The 10,144-nt window shown below is 38.6% G+C and overlaps 1 protein-coding gene and 1 non-coding gene across 2 annotated transcripts; both read left to right on the forward strand.

The window, feature by feature from the left end:
• The first annotated feature begins 503 nt into the window (after positions 1–503).
• LOC148581356 (small nucleolar RNA R71) lies at positions 504–611 on the forward strand. The gene has a single exon (XR_015896282.1). It is a non-coding gene; the product is annotated as a small nucleolar RNA R71 (small nucleolar RNA).
• A 4,166-nt stretch (positions 612–4,777) lies between these two features.
• LOC107621038 (uncharacterized) lies at positions 4,778–8,198 on the forward strand. Its single transcript, XM_016323086.1, has 8 exons — positions 4,778–4,858; positions 4,950–5,124; positions 5,527–5,801; positions 5,964–6,069; positions 6,338–6,497; positions 6,616–6,855; positions 6,937–7,206; positions 7,253–8,198. The coding sequence occupies exons 1-8, from the start codon at positions 4,778–4,780 to the stop codon at positions 8,196–8,198; spliced, it is 2,253 nt and encodes a 750-aa protein (XP_016178572.1).
• The last annotated feature ends 1,946 nt before the right edge of the window (positions 8,199–10,144 follow it).

Genomic DNA, 10,144 nt, shown 5'->3' on the forward strand with positions numbered 1-10,144 from the left:
TTAAACCTGTTTCTTCCACCATTATTAAAGCCTTGTTGAGGCTTTTGTTGATCCTTCCATGAGAAATTTAGGTGATTTCTCCATGAGGGGTTATAGGTGTTTCCATAAGGTTCACCCATATAATTTACCTCTGCTATTGCAGGGTTCTCAAGATCATAAGCTTCTTCTTCTGAAGATGCCTCTTGACTACTGTTGGATGCAGCTTGCATTCCATTCAGACTCTAAGAAATCATATTGACCTGCTGAGTCAATAGTTTGTTCTGAGCCAATATGGCATTCAGAGTATCAATTTCAAGAACTCCCTTCTTCTGAGACGTCCCATTACTCACAGGATTCCTCTCAGAAGTGTACATGAACTGGTTATTAGCAACCATGTCAATGAGTTCTTGAGCTTCTGCAGGCGTTTTTTTTAGGTGAATGGATCCACCTGCAGAAGTATCCAATGACATCTTAGCTAATTCAGACAGACCATCATAGAATATATCCAGGATGGTCCACTCTGAAAGCATGTCAGAAGGACACTTTTTGGTCAGTTGCTTATATCTCTCCCAAGCTTCATAGAGGGATTCACCTTCTTTCTGTCTGAAGGTTTGAACATCCACTCTAAGCTTACTCAACTTTTGAGGAGGAAAGAACTTGGCTAAGAAAGCCGTGACCAGCTTATCCCAAGAGTTCAGGCTATCTTTGGGTTGAGAGTCCAACCACGCTCTAGCTCTGTCTCTTACAGTAAACGGGAAAAGCATAAGCCTGTAGACTTCAGGATCTACTCCATTAGTTTTAACAGTATCACAGATCTGCAAGAATTCAGTTAAGAACTGAAAGGGATCTTCAGATGGAAGTCTATGAAACTTGCAATTCTGTTGCATCAGAGAAACTAGTTGAGGTTTAAGCTCAAAATTGTTTGCTCCAATGGCAGGGATTGAGATGCTTCTTCCATGTAAATTGGAATTAGGTGCAGTAAAGTCACCAAGCATCCTCCTTGCATTATTATTATTATTTTCGGCTGCCATCTCCTCTTCTTTTTCGAAAATTTCTGTAAGGTTGTCTCTGGATTGTTGTATTTTAGCTTCTCTTAGTTTCCTCTTCAGAGTCCTTTCAGGTTCTGGATCAGCTTCAACAAGAATGTTCTTGTCCTTGCTCCTGCTCATATGACAAAGAAGAGAACAGAAAAATAATAATAGGGATCCTTTTTACCACAGTATAGAGGTTCCCTTGTTGTTAGTAGAAGAAGAAAAGAAGAGTAGAAGAGAAAAGAAAGGAGAATCCAAACAGAAGGGTGAGGATAGGAGCAGTGATTTGAGATGAAGAGAAGTGTTAGTAAATAAATAAATAGATAGAAGAAGATGAGAGAGAGAAGTTTTCGAAAATAATTTTTGAAAAAGAGTTAGTGATTTTCGAAAATTAAAGGGGGAATAAAATTAAAATCAAAATTTGAAACAATTAGTTAATTAAAAGAATTTTGAAAAAGGAGGGAGATAATTTTTGAAAATTAGAGAGGGAAAATTAGTTAGGTGGGTTTGAAAAAGATAAGAAACAAAAAAAAATCAATTAGTTAGTTGAGAAAAGATTTGAAAATTAATTTTGAAAAGATAAGAAGATAAGAAGTTAGAAAAGATATTTTAAAATCAAATTTTTGAAAAAAATATTATTTAAAAAGATATGATAGAAAGATATGATTAAAATTAGTTTTGAAAAAGATTTGATTTTAAAAATCAAAATTAATGACTTGACTCACAAGTAATCACAAGATATGATTCTAAAACTTAAAGATTGAACCTTTCTTACTAGACAAGTAACAAACTTGAAATTTTTGAATCAAAACATTAATTTTTGATGATATTTTCAAAAATTATGAGATAAAATTGAGAAAAAGATTTTTGAAAAATATTTTTAAAATTTTCGAAAATAAATAAGAAAAATGAAAAAGATTTGATTTTTGAAAAGGATTTTGAAAAAGATAAGGTTTTCAAATTGAAAATTTGATTTGACTCATAAGAAACAACTAGATTTTAAAATTTTTTGAAAAAGTCAATCCAAATTTTCAAAATTTATGAGTGAAAAAAAAGGAAAGATATTTTTTTTTATTTTTGAATTTTTAATGATGAAAGAGAAAAACATGAAAAAGACTCACAACATGAAAATTATGAATCAAAACATGTGATGCATGCAAGAACACTATGAATGTCAAGATGAACATCAAGAACACTTTGAAGATTATGATGAACATCAAGAACATATTTTTGAAAAAATTTTTATGCAAAGAAAACATGCAAGACACCAAACTTAGAAATCTTTAATGCTTAGACACTATGAATGCAAAGATGTACATGAAAAACAACAAAAGACACAAAATAAGAAAACATCAAGATCAAACAAGAAGACTTACCAAGAACAACTTGAAGATCATGAAGAACACTATGAATGCATGAATTTTCGAAAAATGCATAAATTTTTAGAAAAAATACAATTGACACCAAACTTAAAATTGGCTCAAGACTCAAACAAGAAACACAAAATATTTTTGATTTTATGATTTTATGATTATTTTTGTATTTTCTTTTAAATTTTTTCGAAAAACATATAGGAAAAAGAAAATAAGAAATTCAAAATTTTTAATAAGAATCCCAGGAATCTTTCAATGTTGGCCTAAAGCTCCAATCCAAGGGTTGGGCATGGCTTAATAGCCAGCCAACTTTAGGATATAAATCAGGTATGCAACAGCTCATATTCCAATTAACTTGCCTTTATGCTGATGGTTGGAAGCCATAGTCCAAAAGAATTAGACATGGCTTTACAGCCAGCCAGGCTTCAACATGCTTCATGAAACACTAGAATTCATTCTTAAAAATTTAGAATAATTTTCGAAAACAGATGAGAAATTTTTTTTGAAAGATTTTTGAATTTTTTTTTGAAAATAAAACAAAAAGAAAATTACCTAATCTGAGCAACAAGATGAACCGTCAGTTGTCCAAACTCGAACAATCCCCGTCAACGGCGCCAAAAACTTGGTATGCGAAATTGTTACTCAGGTTGTAAAATTTGTTGTTCGTTCTCTCCCTGGCAATGGCGCCAACAAACTGGTGCACAATACCATGGTCCAAACATAACTTCACAACTTCGCACAACTAACCAGCAAGTGCACTGGGTCGTCCAAGTAATAAAACCTTACGTGAGTAAGAGTCGATCCCACGGAGATTGTTGGTATGAAGCAAGCTATGGTCATCTTGTAAATCTCAGTCAGGCGGATATCAAATGGTTATAGTATTTTCGAATAATAATAATAAATAAACAGAAAATAAAGATAAAGATACTTATGTATATCATTGGTGAGAATTTCAGATAAGCGTGTAGAGATGCTTTCGTTCCTCTGAATCTCTGCTTTCCCGCTGTCTTCATCCAATCAGTCTTACTCCTTTCCATAGCAAGCTTTCTGTAAGGGCATCACCGTTGTCAATGGCTACATCCCATCCTCTCTGTGAAAATGGTCCAAATGCTCTGTCACGGCATGGCTAATCATCTGGAGGTTCTCGATCATACTGGAATAGGATCCACCCTCCTTTTGCGTTTGTCACTACGCCCAGCACTGGCGAGTTTGAAGTTCGTCACAGCCATCCCTTCCCAGATCCTACTCGGAATACCACAGACAAGGTTTAGACTTTCCGAATCTCAGGAATGGCCATCCATGGGTTCTAACTTATACCACGAAGATACTAATAACTCGGACTCGGTCCCCTGTATTAGATATCTAAGAGATATTCATTCTAGCTTGGTTGCATGTAGAACGGAAGTATTTGTCAGGCACGCGTTCATAAGTGAGAATGATGATGAGCGTCACATAATCATCACATTCATCATGTTCTTGGGAACGAATGGATATCTTAGAAGCGGAATAAGTTGAATTGAATAGAAAAACAGTAGTACTTTGCATTAAATCATGAGGAACAGTAGAGCTCCACACCTTAATCTATGGAGTGTAGAAACTCTACCGTTTGAAAATACATAAGTGATAATGGAGTTCATTGGTCTCAGCCCCAGAGGGGAACCGGAGTAACCAAGACTGTGAATACAATGATAAAATGTTCTATATATACTAGACTTGCTACTAGGGTTTACAGAAGTAAGTAATTGATGCATAAATCCACTTCCGGGGCCCACTTGGTGTGTGCTTGGGCTGAGCTTGAAGTTTACACGTGAAGAGGCTTCTTTTGGAGTTGAACGCCAAGTTGTAACGTGTTTTTGGCGTTCAACTCTAGTTTGTGACGTGTTTCTGGCGTTTAACTCCAGACTGCAGCGTAGAACTAGCGTTCAACGCCCTTTTGCGTCATCTAAACTTGGGCAAAGTATTAATTATAATATATTTTTGGAAAGCCCTGGATGTCTACTTTCTAACGCAATTGGAAGAGCGCCATTTTGAGTTTTGTAGCTCCAGAAAGTCCACTTTGAGTGCAGGGAGGTCAGAATCCAACAACATCAGCAGTCCTTCTTCAACCTCTGAATCTGATTTTTGCTCAAGTCCCTCAATTTCAGCCAGAAATTACCTAAAATCACAGAAAAACACACAAACTCATAGTAAAGTCCAGAAATGTGAATTTAACATAAAAACTAATAAAAACATCCCTAAAATAACTAGATCCTACTAAAAACATACGAAAAACAATGCCAAAAAGCGTATAAATTATCCGCTCATGAGTGAGTAATTGAAAAGTTATTTTTTATCACAGATGTCGGATGTTCATTTCTATACTTAATCGGATGGTTATTGTTACTGTTTACGTAAATGGTTGTTTTTTGGGTCTTAATGGGTTCTGTTAAAATAGCAATGGAAGAACAAGCCTTACTGCGAGTTGGTGTCCATCTGGTAGTAGGTCGACGACAGATGGGGTGGGTGCCATAGCAGCAACGGGGGTGACCTATTCAGCGGTCATGAGTTCGACGGTTTGGGATGCTAGGGCGGCGGTAGCAGGATGCGACCTCCAGGCTGGGTACCGGCGTGGGAGATAGCGGCGAGCCAGGCGCCAGGGACACATGACGGGAACGACGGAGGCCTTCCTCAACGCGGGCTCCGGCAGATGACACAGAGACTCGCGATGGGAAGGTGGCATCTATCCGAGCTATTGGTTGCTGGTGAAAGAGACAGACGCGCGCAAGAGAGGGGGATGGACTGGGGTCGAATCTGATGGACGGTAATGGTGTCTCTGACGCCACTGAGGTAGGATGGTTAGTGAAGAACATCGGGGGTTGCTGCCGGCTGGGGAGGAAAAAGGATTTGGGGTTGAAAGCTATTTGTAATTAAAGGTTTGGATGGTTGTTTTTGTGAAATAACTGAATGGGGGGGGGGGTTTGGATTTAGGGTAATTTAAAAAATGGTCTTCATTTTTTATTCCTATTGGGCTAAATAACCAGCCCATTGTTCACATTGTCAAGATTCCTCATTGTCTCCTTAGCGGAGTTATTTTTTTAATCCATATTTTTAAATATTGCTTGTTAACTGTTGGTCAACAATAATAAATTTTCTGGATACTTTAGCATTATTTGTTACTAGTCCATTTAAACCCGAAGATTTAGTGATAATTGCGGATATTGGGGAGGAATTGGCTGGTACGTTGCATGGGAAGGAAGTGGGGTCCCAGCATTTGGGAGATGAAGCTGGCTGGACCAAAGTCAGCGGTAAAGGGAGAGAGAAATTGGGTCAATCAAACAAAGCCCAACAAACCTCTAAAGGCAAAATGTCGTTGCACTCAAATCAGAAATTAGGCCAGAACCGTGACTTTGGGCCGCGTATGAGAGGAGTCGGATCAAGGGTGAAGACTGGGTCGGTTGGCGGATCTCTTTCTTCCTCTCAAGCACGCACGGCGTCTTCCAAATAGCAAGGGGTGAAGGGAAAAGCTGTCTCCGTTGCGGTGCCAACTTTCATTGCCATTATAAAAAACGGGTACAAGAGGTTGCGCCCTTTTTCTTTGCAGAATTCGCCGTCGACTCCGGACTTCCTTGGTGACGTCAACAAGCAGCAAATCAGCGAATTGAAAAAGTTACCGGTGGAGGGACACAGACAAACCGGACAACAACCGGGTAAGGACAAGCAAGTCTCAAGGGGATATGATGGTGGATCTTCATCATCTCGTTAGGGGACTTTGGTTGAGGTTAGTCCTTTTTACAGTACAATTATTTTATGGATTATTTAGATTTAAGCATTCTATTTTGGAATATTAGAGGGACCTCTAATAAATTGGTCCGGGTTCATAGTAAAGAGTTAATGAATAAATTTCACCCTACTTTTTTGTTTTGTTTGAAACACATATTCCTTTCAAGCGAATGAAATATTTTTGGAATAATCTAGATTATCAGGGTGTTGTTGTTGTTGAGGCTAATGGTCATAGTGGGAGTATCTGGGTTCTATGTTCTAATTCAAATATTTCTATGAGAGTGTTGGATGTAGTTGATCAATGTATCAGTTTTGAAATCACTATAGGCAATCCTTCTAGTTATTGTAGTGTGGTGTATGCTAACCCACATATACATTAGCATAAAGAACTGTGGGGTGACTTGACAAGAATTGCTAATATGATCCGTGGACCTTGGATAGTGTTAGGGGACTTTAATGATGTTCTGTTGCAGGGGGCAGTTCAGTCTTGCCAGAGCAGAACAATTTACGAAAATGTTGGAGGATTGTGGGCTATTTGATATCGGGGCTATTGGGAGAAGATTCACTTGGTATAGGAAGGTGAGAGGTGGGGTACAGATGGCTAAGAAGCTTGACAGACCAGTCATCAACCAGGACTGGCGACTAATGTTTCCGGAGGCTTATAATAAGGTGCTAGTGTGCCTTCACTCTGATCATTTCCCGTTGTTCACTAGGTGCAACATGGTAGATCGGGCTACCAAGGGCCATCATCTGTTCAGATTCTAGGCTGCATGGATGACTCATCCTCTTTTTAGGAATATTGTTCATACAGCTTTGAATAAAGGAGCTCTGGATGTGGTCAAATGTTTGTTGGAGGTTCAGAAAGATGCAACTAGCTTTAATAAAAAGGTTTTTGGCAACATTTTTGTTAAGAAAAGGGAGCTGGAGAGACTTTTGAATGACATTCAGATTGCTCTGGAGAGTCGGGAGGATCAACATCTTAGGATTAAAGAGAAAATTTTGTATCAGGAACTGAATTTTGTCCTACAAGATGAGATATTGTGGTACCAAAAATTTAGAGAACAGTGGGTGAGATGTGGAGATAGAAATATAAAATTTTTTCATCTGCAGATGTTTATCAGGCGAAAGAGGAACAAGATTCATGGGTTATTTTGAGGATGGGTGTTCGGCCACAGAGACTTCGACTCTAGAAATGGCGGCAAATTTTTTCTTTCAAAAACTCTTTTCTACAAGGGAGGATATTGACCTGGACGCCATGGGGACTTTTTCCTGCCTGTCTCTTAGTATTGAGGCTTGTCAAAAGCTAGTGGAACCAGTGACGTCTGAAGAGGTTAAAAGAGCTGTGATGACCATGATTTTGTTTAAAGCCCCATGGTCAGATGGATTTCAAGCAATTTTCTATAAAGAGTTTTGGAACTCTCTTAGCAATGATGTGTGTGTGTGGGTCAAGCGAGCCTTTGAGGGTGAGCTAATGAATGCGGCTATTTTTGATACTCTCATTGTTCTAATTCCTAAAGTGGAAGTTCCCTCTTCCTTACGGGAGCTTCGGCCTATTAGCTTATGTAATGTAATTTATAAAATTGTTACAAAGGTTCTTGTTAATAGGTTCAGACCTTTCCTGTCGGAGATCATTGGTCCTTTGCAAGGCGGGTTCATTCCAGGGAGAAGAATGACAGAGAATATTATCATCACTCAGGAGATTATGCACTTCATGAGGAACACCAAATCTCAAAAAGGGACCATGGCATTCAAGATTGACTTGGAAAAAGCTTATGATAGGGTAGATTGGCATTTTTTTGAAGCTACTTTGGTCCGATTTGGGTTTTCAAAAACTACCATTAATCTTATATTAAATTGTGTGACTTCCTCTTCACTGGCAATTTTGTTGAATAGGAACAGGCTCCAAAATTTCAATCCAAAGAGAGGGTTGAGGCAAGGAGATTCCATATCTCCATACCTATTTGTATTCTGTATGAAAATGCTTGCCTGCTTTATGTCGTATAGAGTTTTCCAAGGTTCGTGGAACCCGGTAGCAGTTTCTAGAAACGGACCTTGACTCTCTCATTTTATGTTTGCAGATGACCTCTTGCTTTTCTGTAAGGCATCGAAAGCTCAAGTAATAAAGGTTATGCATTGCCTGGACTTGTTTTCTAGAGCGTCAGGTCTAAAGGTAAATCTTTATAAGTCGAAGGTCCAGTATTCCAAGAGGGTGTTAGAGAGGAGGAAAGAGGTTCTCTCAGGGGTCTCTAACATCTGGTTCTGCAATGATTTGGGTAAATACCTGAGAATTAGCATCGGCCATGCCAGAGCTTCCAAGAGGACGACTCAGGAGGTTATTGAAAAAATTTCGAGGAAGCTCTCTAGTTAGAAAGAATGCCTGCTGAATAAGGTAGGGAGGCTTTGTCTTGTCAAATCGGTTATGGCCTCTATCCCGATTTATGACATGCAAATTTCTTTTCTCCCAAAGTATGCATGTAATAAAATTGATTCCTTGATAAGATAGTTCTTATGGAAAGGCCAAGCGACAAGGAAAGGGCGGTCTTTGGTCAGGTGGGAGGTCACCATAACTCCTAAAAGGGCAGGAGGATTAGGTATTAGGGATACTTCCTATGCCAACATGGCGCTTTTGGAAAAGCTGGTATGGGATTGTCTAAATAATAGCGAGAAGTTGTGGGTGCAGGTTCTGAAGCATAAATATCTCAGAAATCAGTCTAGTATAAGCAGAAACAGTAGAAATTCTTCATCGGCTACCTGGAAGAACATTGTTACTACTTATGAGCATCTCAAGAAAGGACTTCATTGGAATGTTGGGGATGTTCACAAATCAGTTTGGTATGATGAGTGGACTCCTTTTAGTAAGCTGTGCAACCTTGTTCCTTATGTGCATATTTTTGAATCAGATTTCATAGTGGCTGACTTGTGGAAAGGGGTATCTTGGAAGGTTGATATTCTTACCACGTCTATTTCGCATGAGATTAAGCAGTTTATACGTGGTCTGAGATATCCTAGTTCAACTGAGTTGGAGTCACAGTGGGATTGGTGGCCTGCAGCAACAAAAGAGTATAGTGTAAGGGAGGGTTATAGATGATTATTGGAGAAAACATTGAATTGGAATGCCAATAGTAACTGGAACTGGCTGTGGAATACTAACATTTCGGAGAAGTTTAAATTCACAATGTGACTTGGCTTATATGATACTCTACCGATTAAGACCTTTCGATTCAAGCAACATTTAGCTTCTTCAGATATGTGTAAGAGATGTAACAAGGCGCAGGAAACAATGGAACATTGCCTTAAAGACTGTGAACGATCAAAGACAATTTGGCATATATTGGATCTTGGTATCCTGGACTCGACAGTTGGTACTGCTCTTAAAGAATGGTTTCGGAAGGCCTTAGCTGACAATGAAGCGTCTTTTGATGCAGGACTTTGGTGGGTATGGATACATATGTGCAATGACATATTCAATACTAACAACCCTTGGACAGATCACAAGGTTATTGTCTTGGCCAAAATTACCGCCAAGGACTTACAGGTTTACAGGAATCGAAACTATGCCTTTAAGTCTCTCCAAAATCGTTTGTGTTGAGAACCACCGGCACGCAACAGTTTTAAAGTTAATTGTGATGCAAACTTGTATCTAGATACAAATGTAGTGGGATTTGGGTGTATTATTAGAGATTGTAAGGAAGGTTGGATCTCGGGTTGCTCTGGAAGCATTTTTCCTGGTCTATCATCAGATGTGAATTATTTGCTGCTTGGAGGGGGTTGGTTTTAGCTTGAGATTGCGCTTTGAGGAATATTACATGTAAAACGGATTGCCTTGACATTCTGTTCATCATGCATAATCTTAAAAGTAGGTATTCATCTGAAGTAATAGATTTGCCCTTCTCTTCTTCACGTTGAGTGGGTGTTTCGGGAAGCAAATAGAGCTGCGAATTGGATGGTTAGATATGGTGCCAAGAGTAACTCTAATCATGTTATTTGGTCTGAGCTTTATGT

Source organism: Arachis ipaensis, chromosome B10 (assembly GCF_059453495.1).
Source record: "Arachis ipaensis isolate K30076 ecotype BB chromosome B10, ASM5945349v1, whole genome shotgun sequence".
NCBI lineage: Eukaryota > Viridiplantae > Streptophyta > Magnoliopsida > Fabales > Fabaceae > Arachis > Arachis ipaensis.

Coding starts and splice junctions, on each gene's coding strand:
- LOC107621038 (XM_016323086.1), top strand. CDS start 4,778: ATGGTTGTTTTTTGGGTCTTAATGGGTTCTGTTAAAATAGCAATGGAA. Junction 4,859..4,949: donor TGCGAGTTGGTGTCCATCTG/GTAGTAGGTCGA, acceptor TTGGGATGCTAG/GGCGGCGGTAGCAGGATGCG. Junction 5,125..5,526: donor ATCCGAGCTATTGGTTGCTG/GTGAAAGAGACA, acceptor TGGATACTTTAG/CATTATTTGTTACTAGTCCA.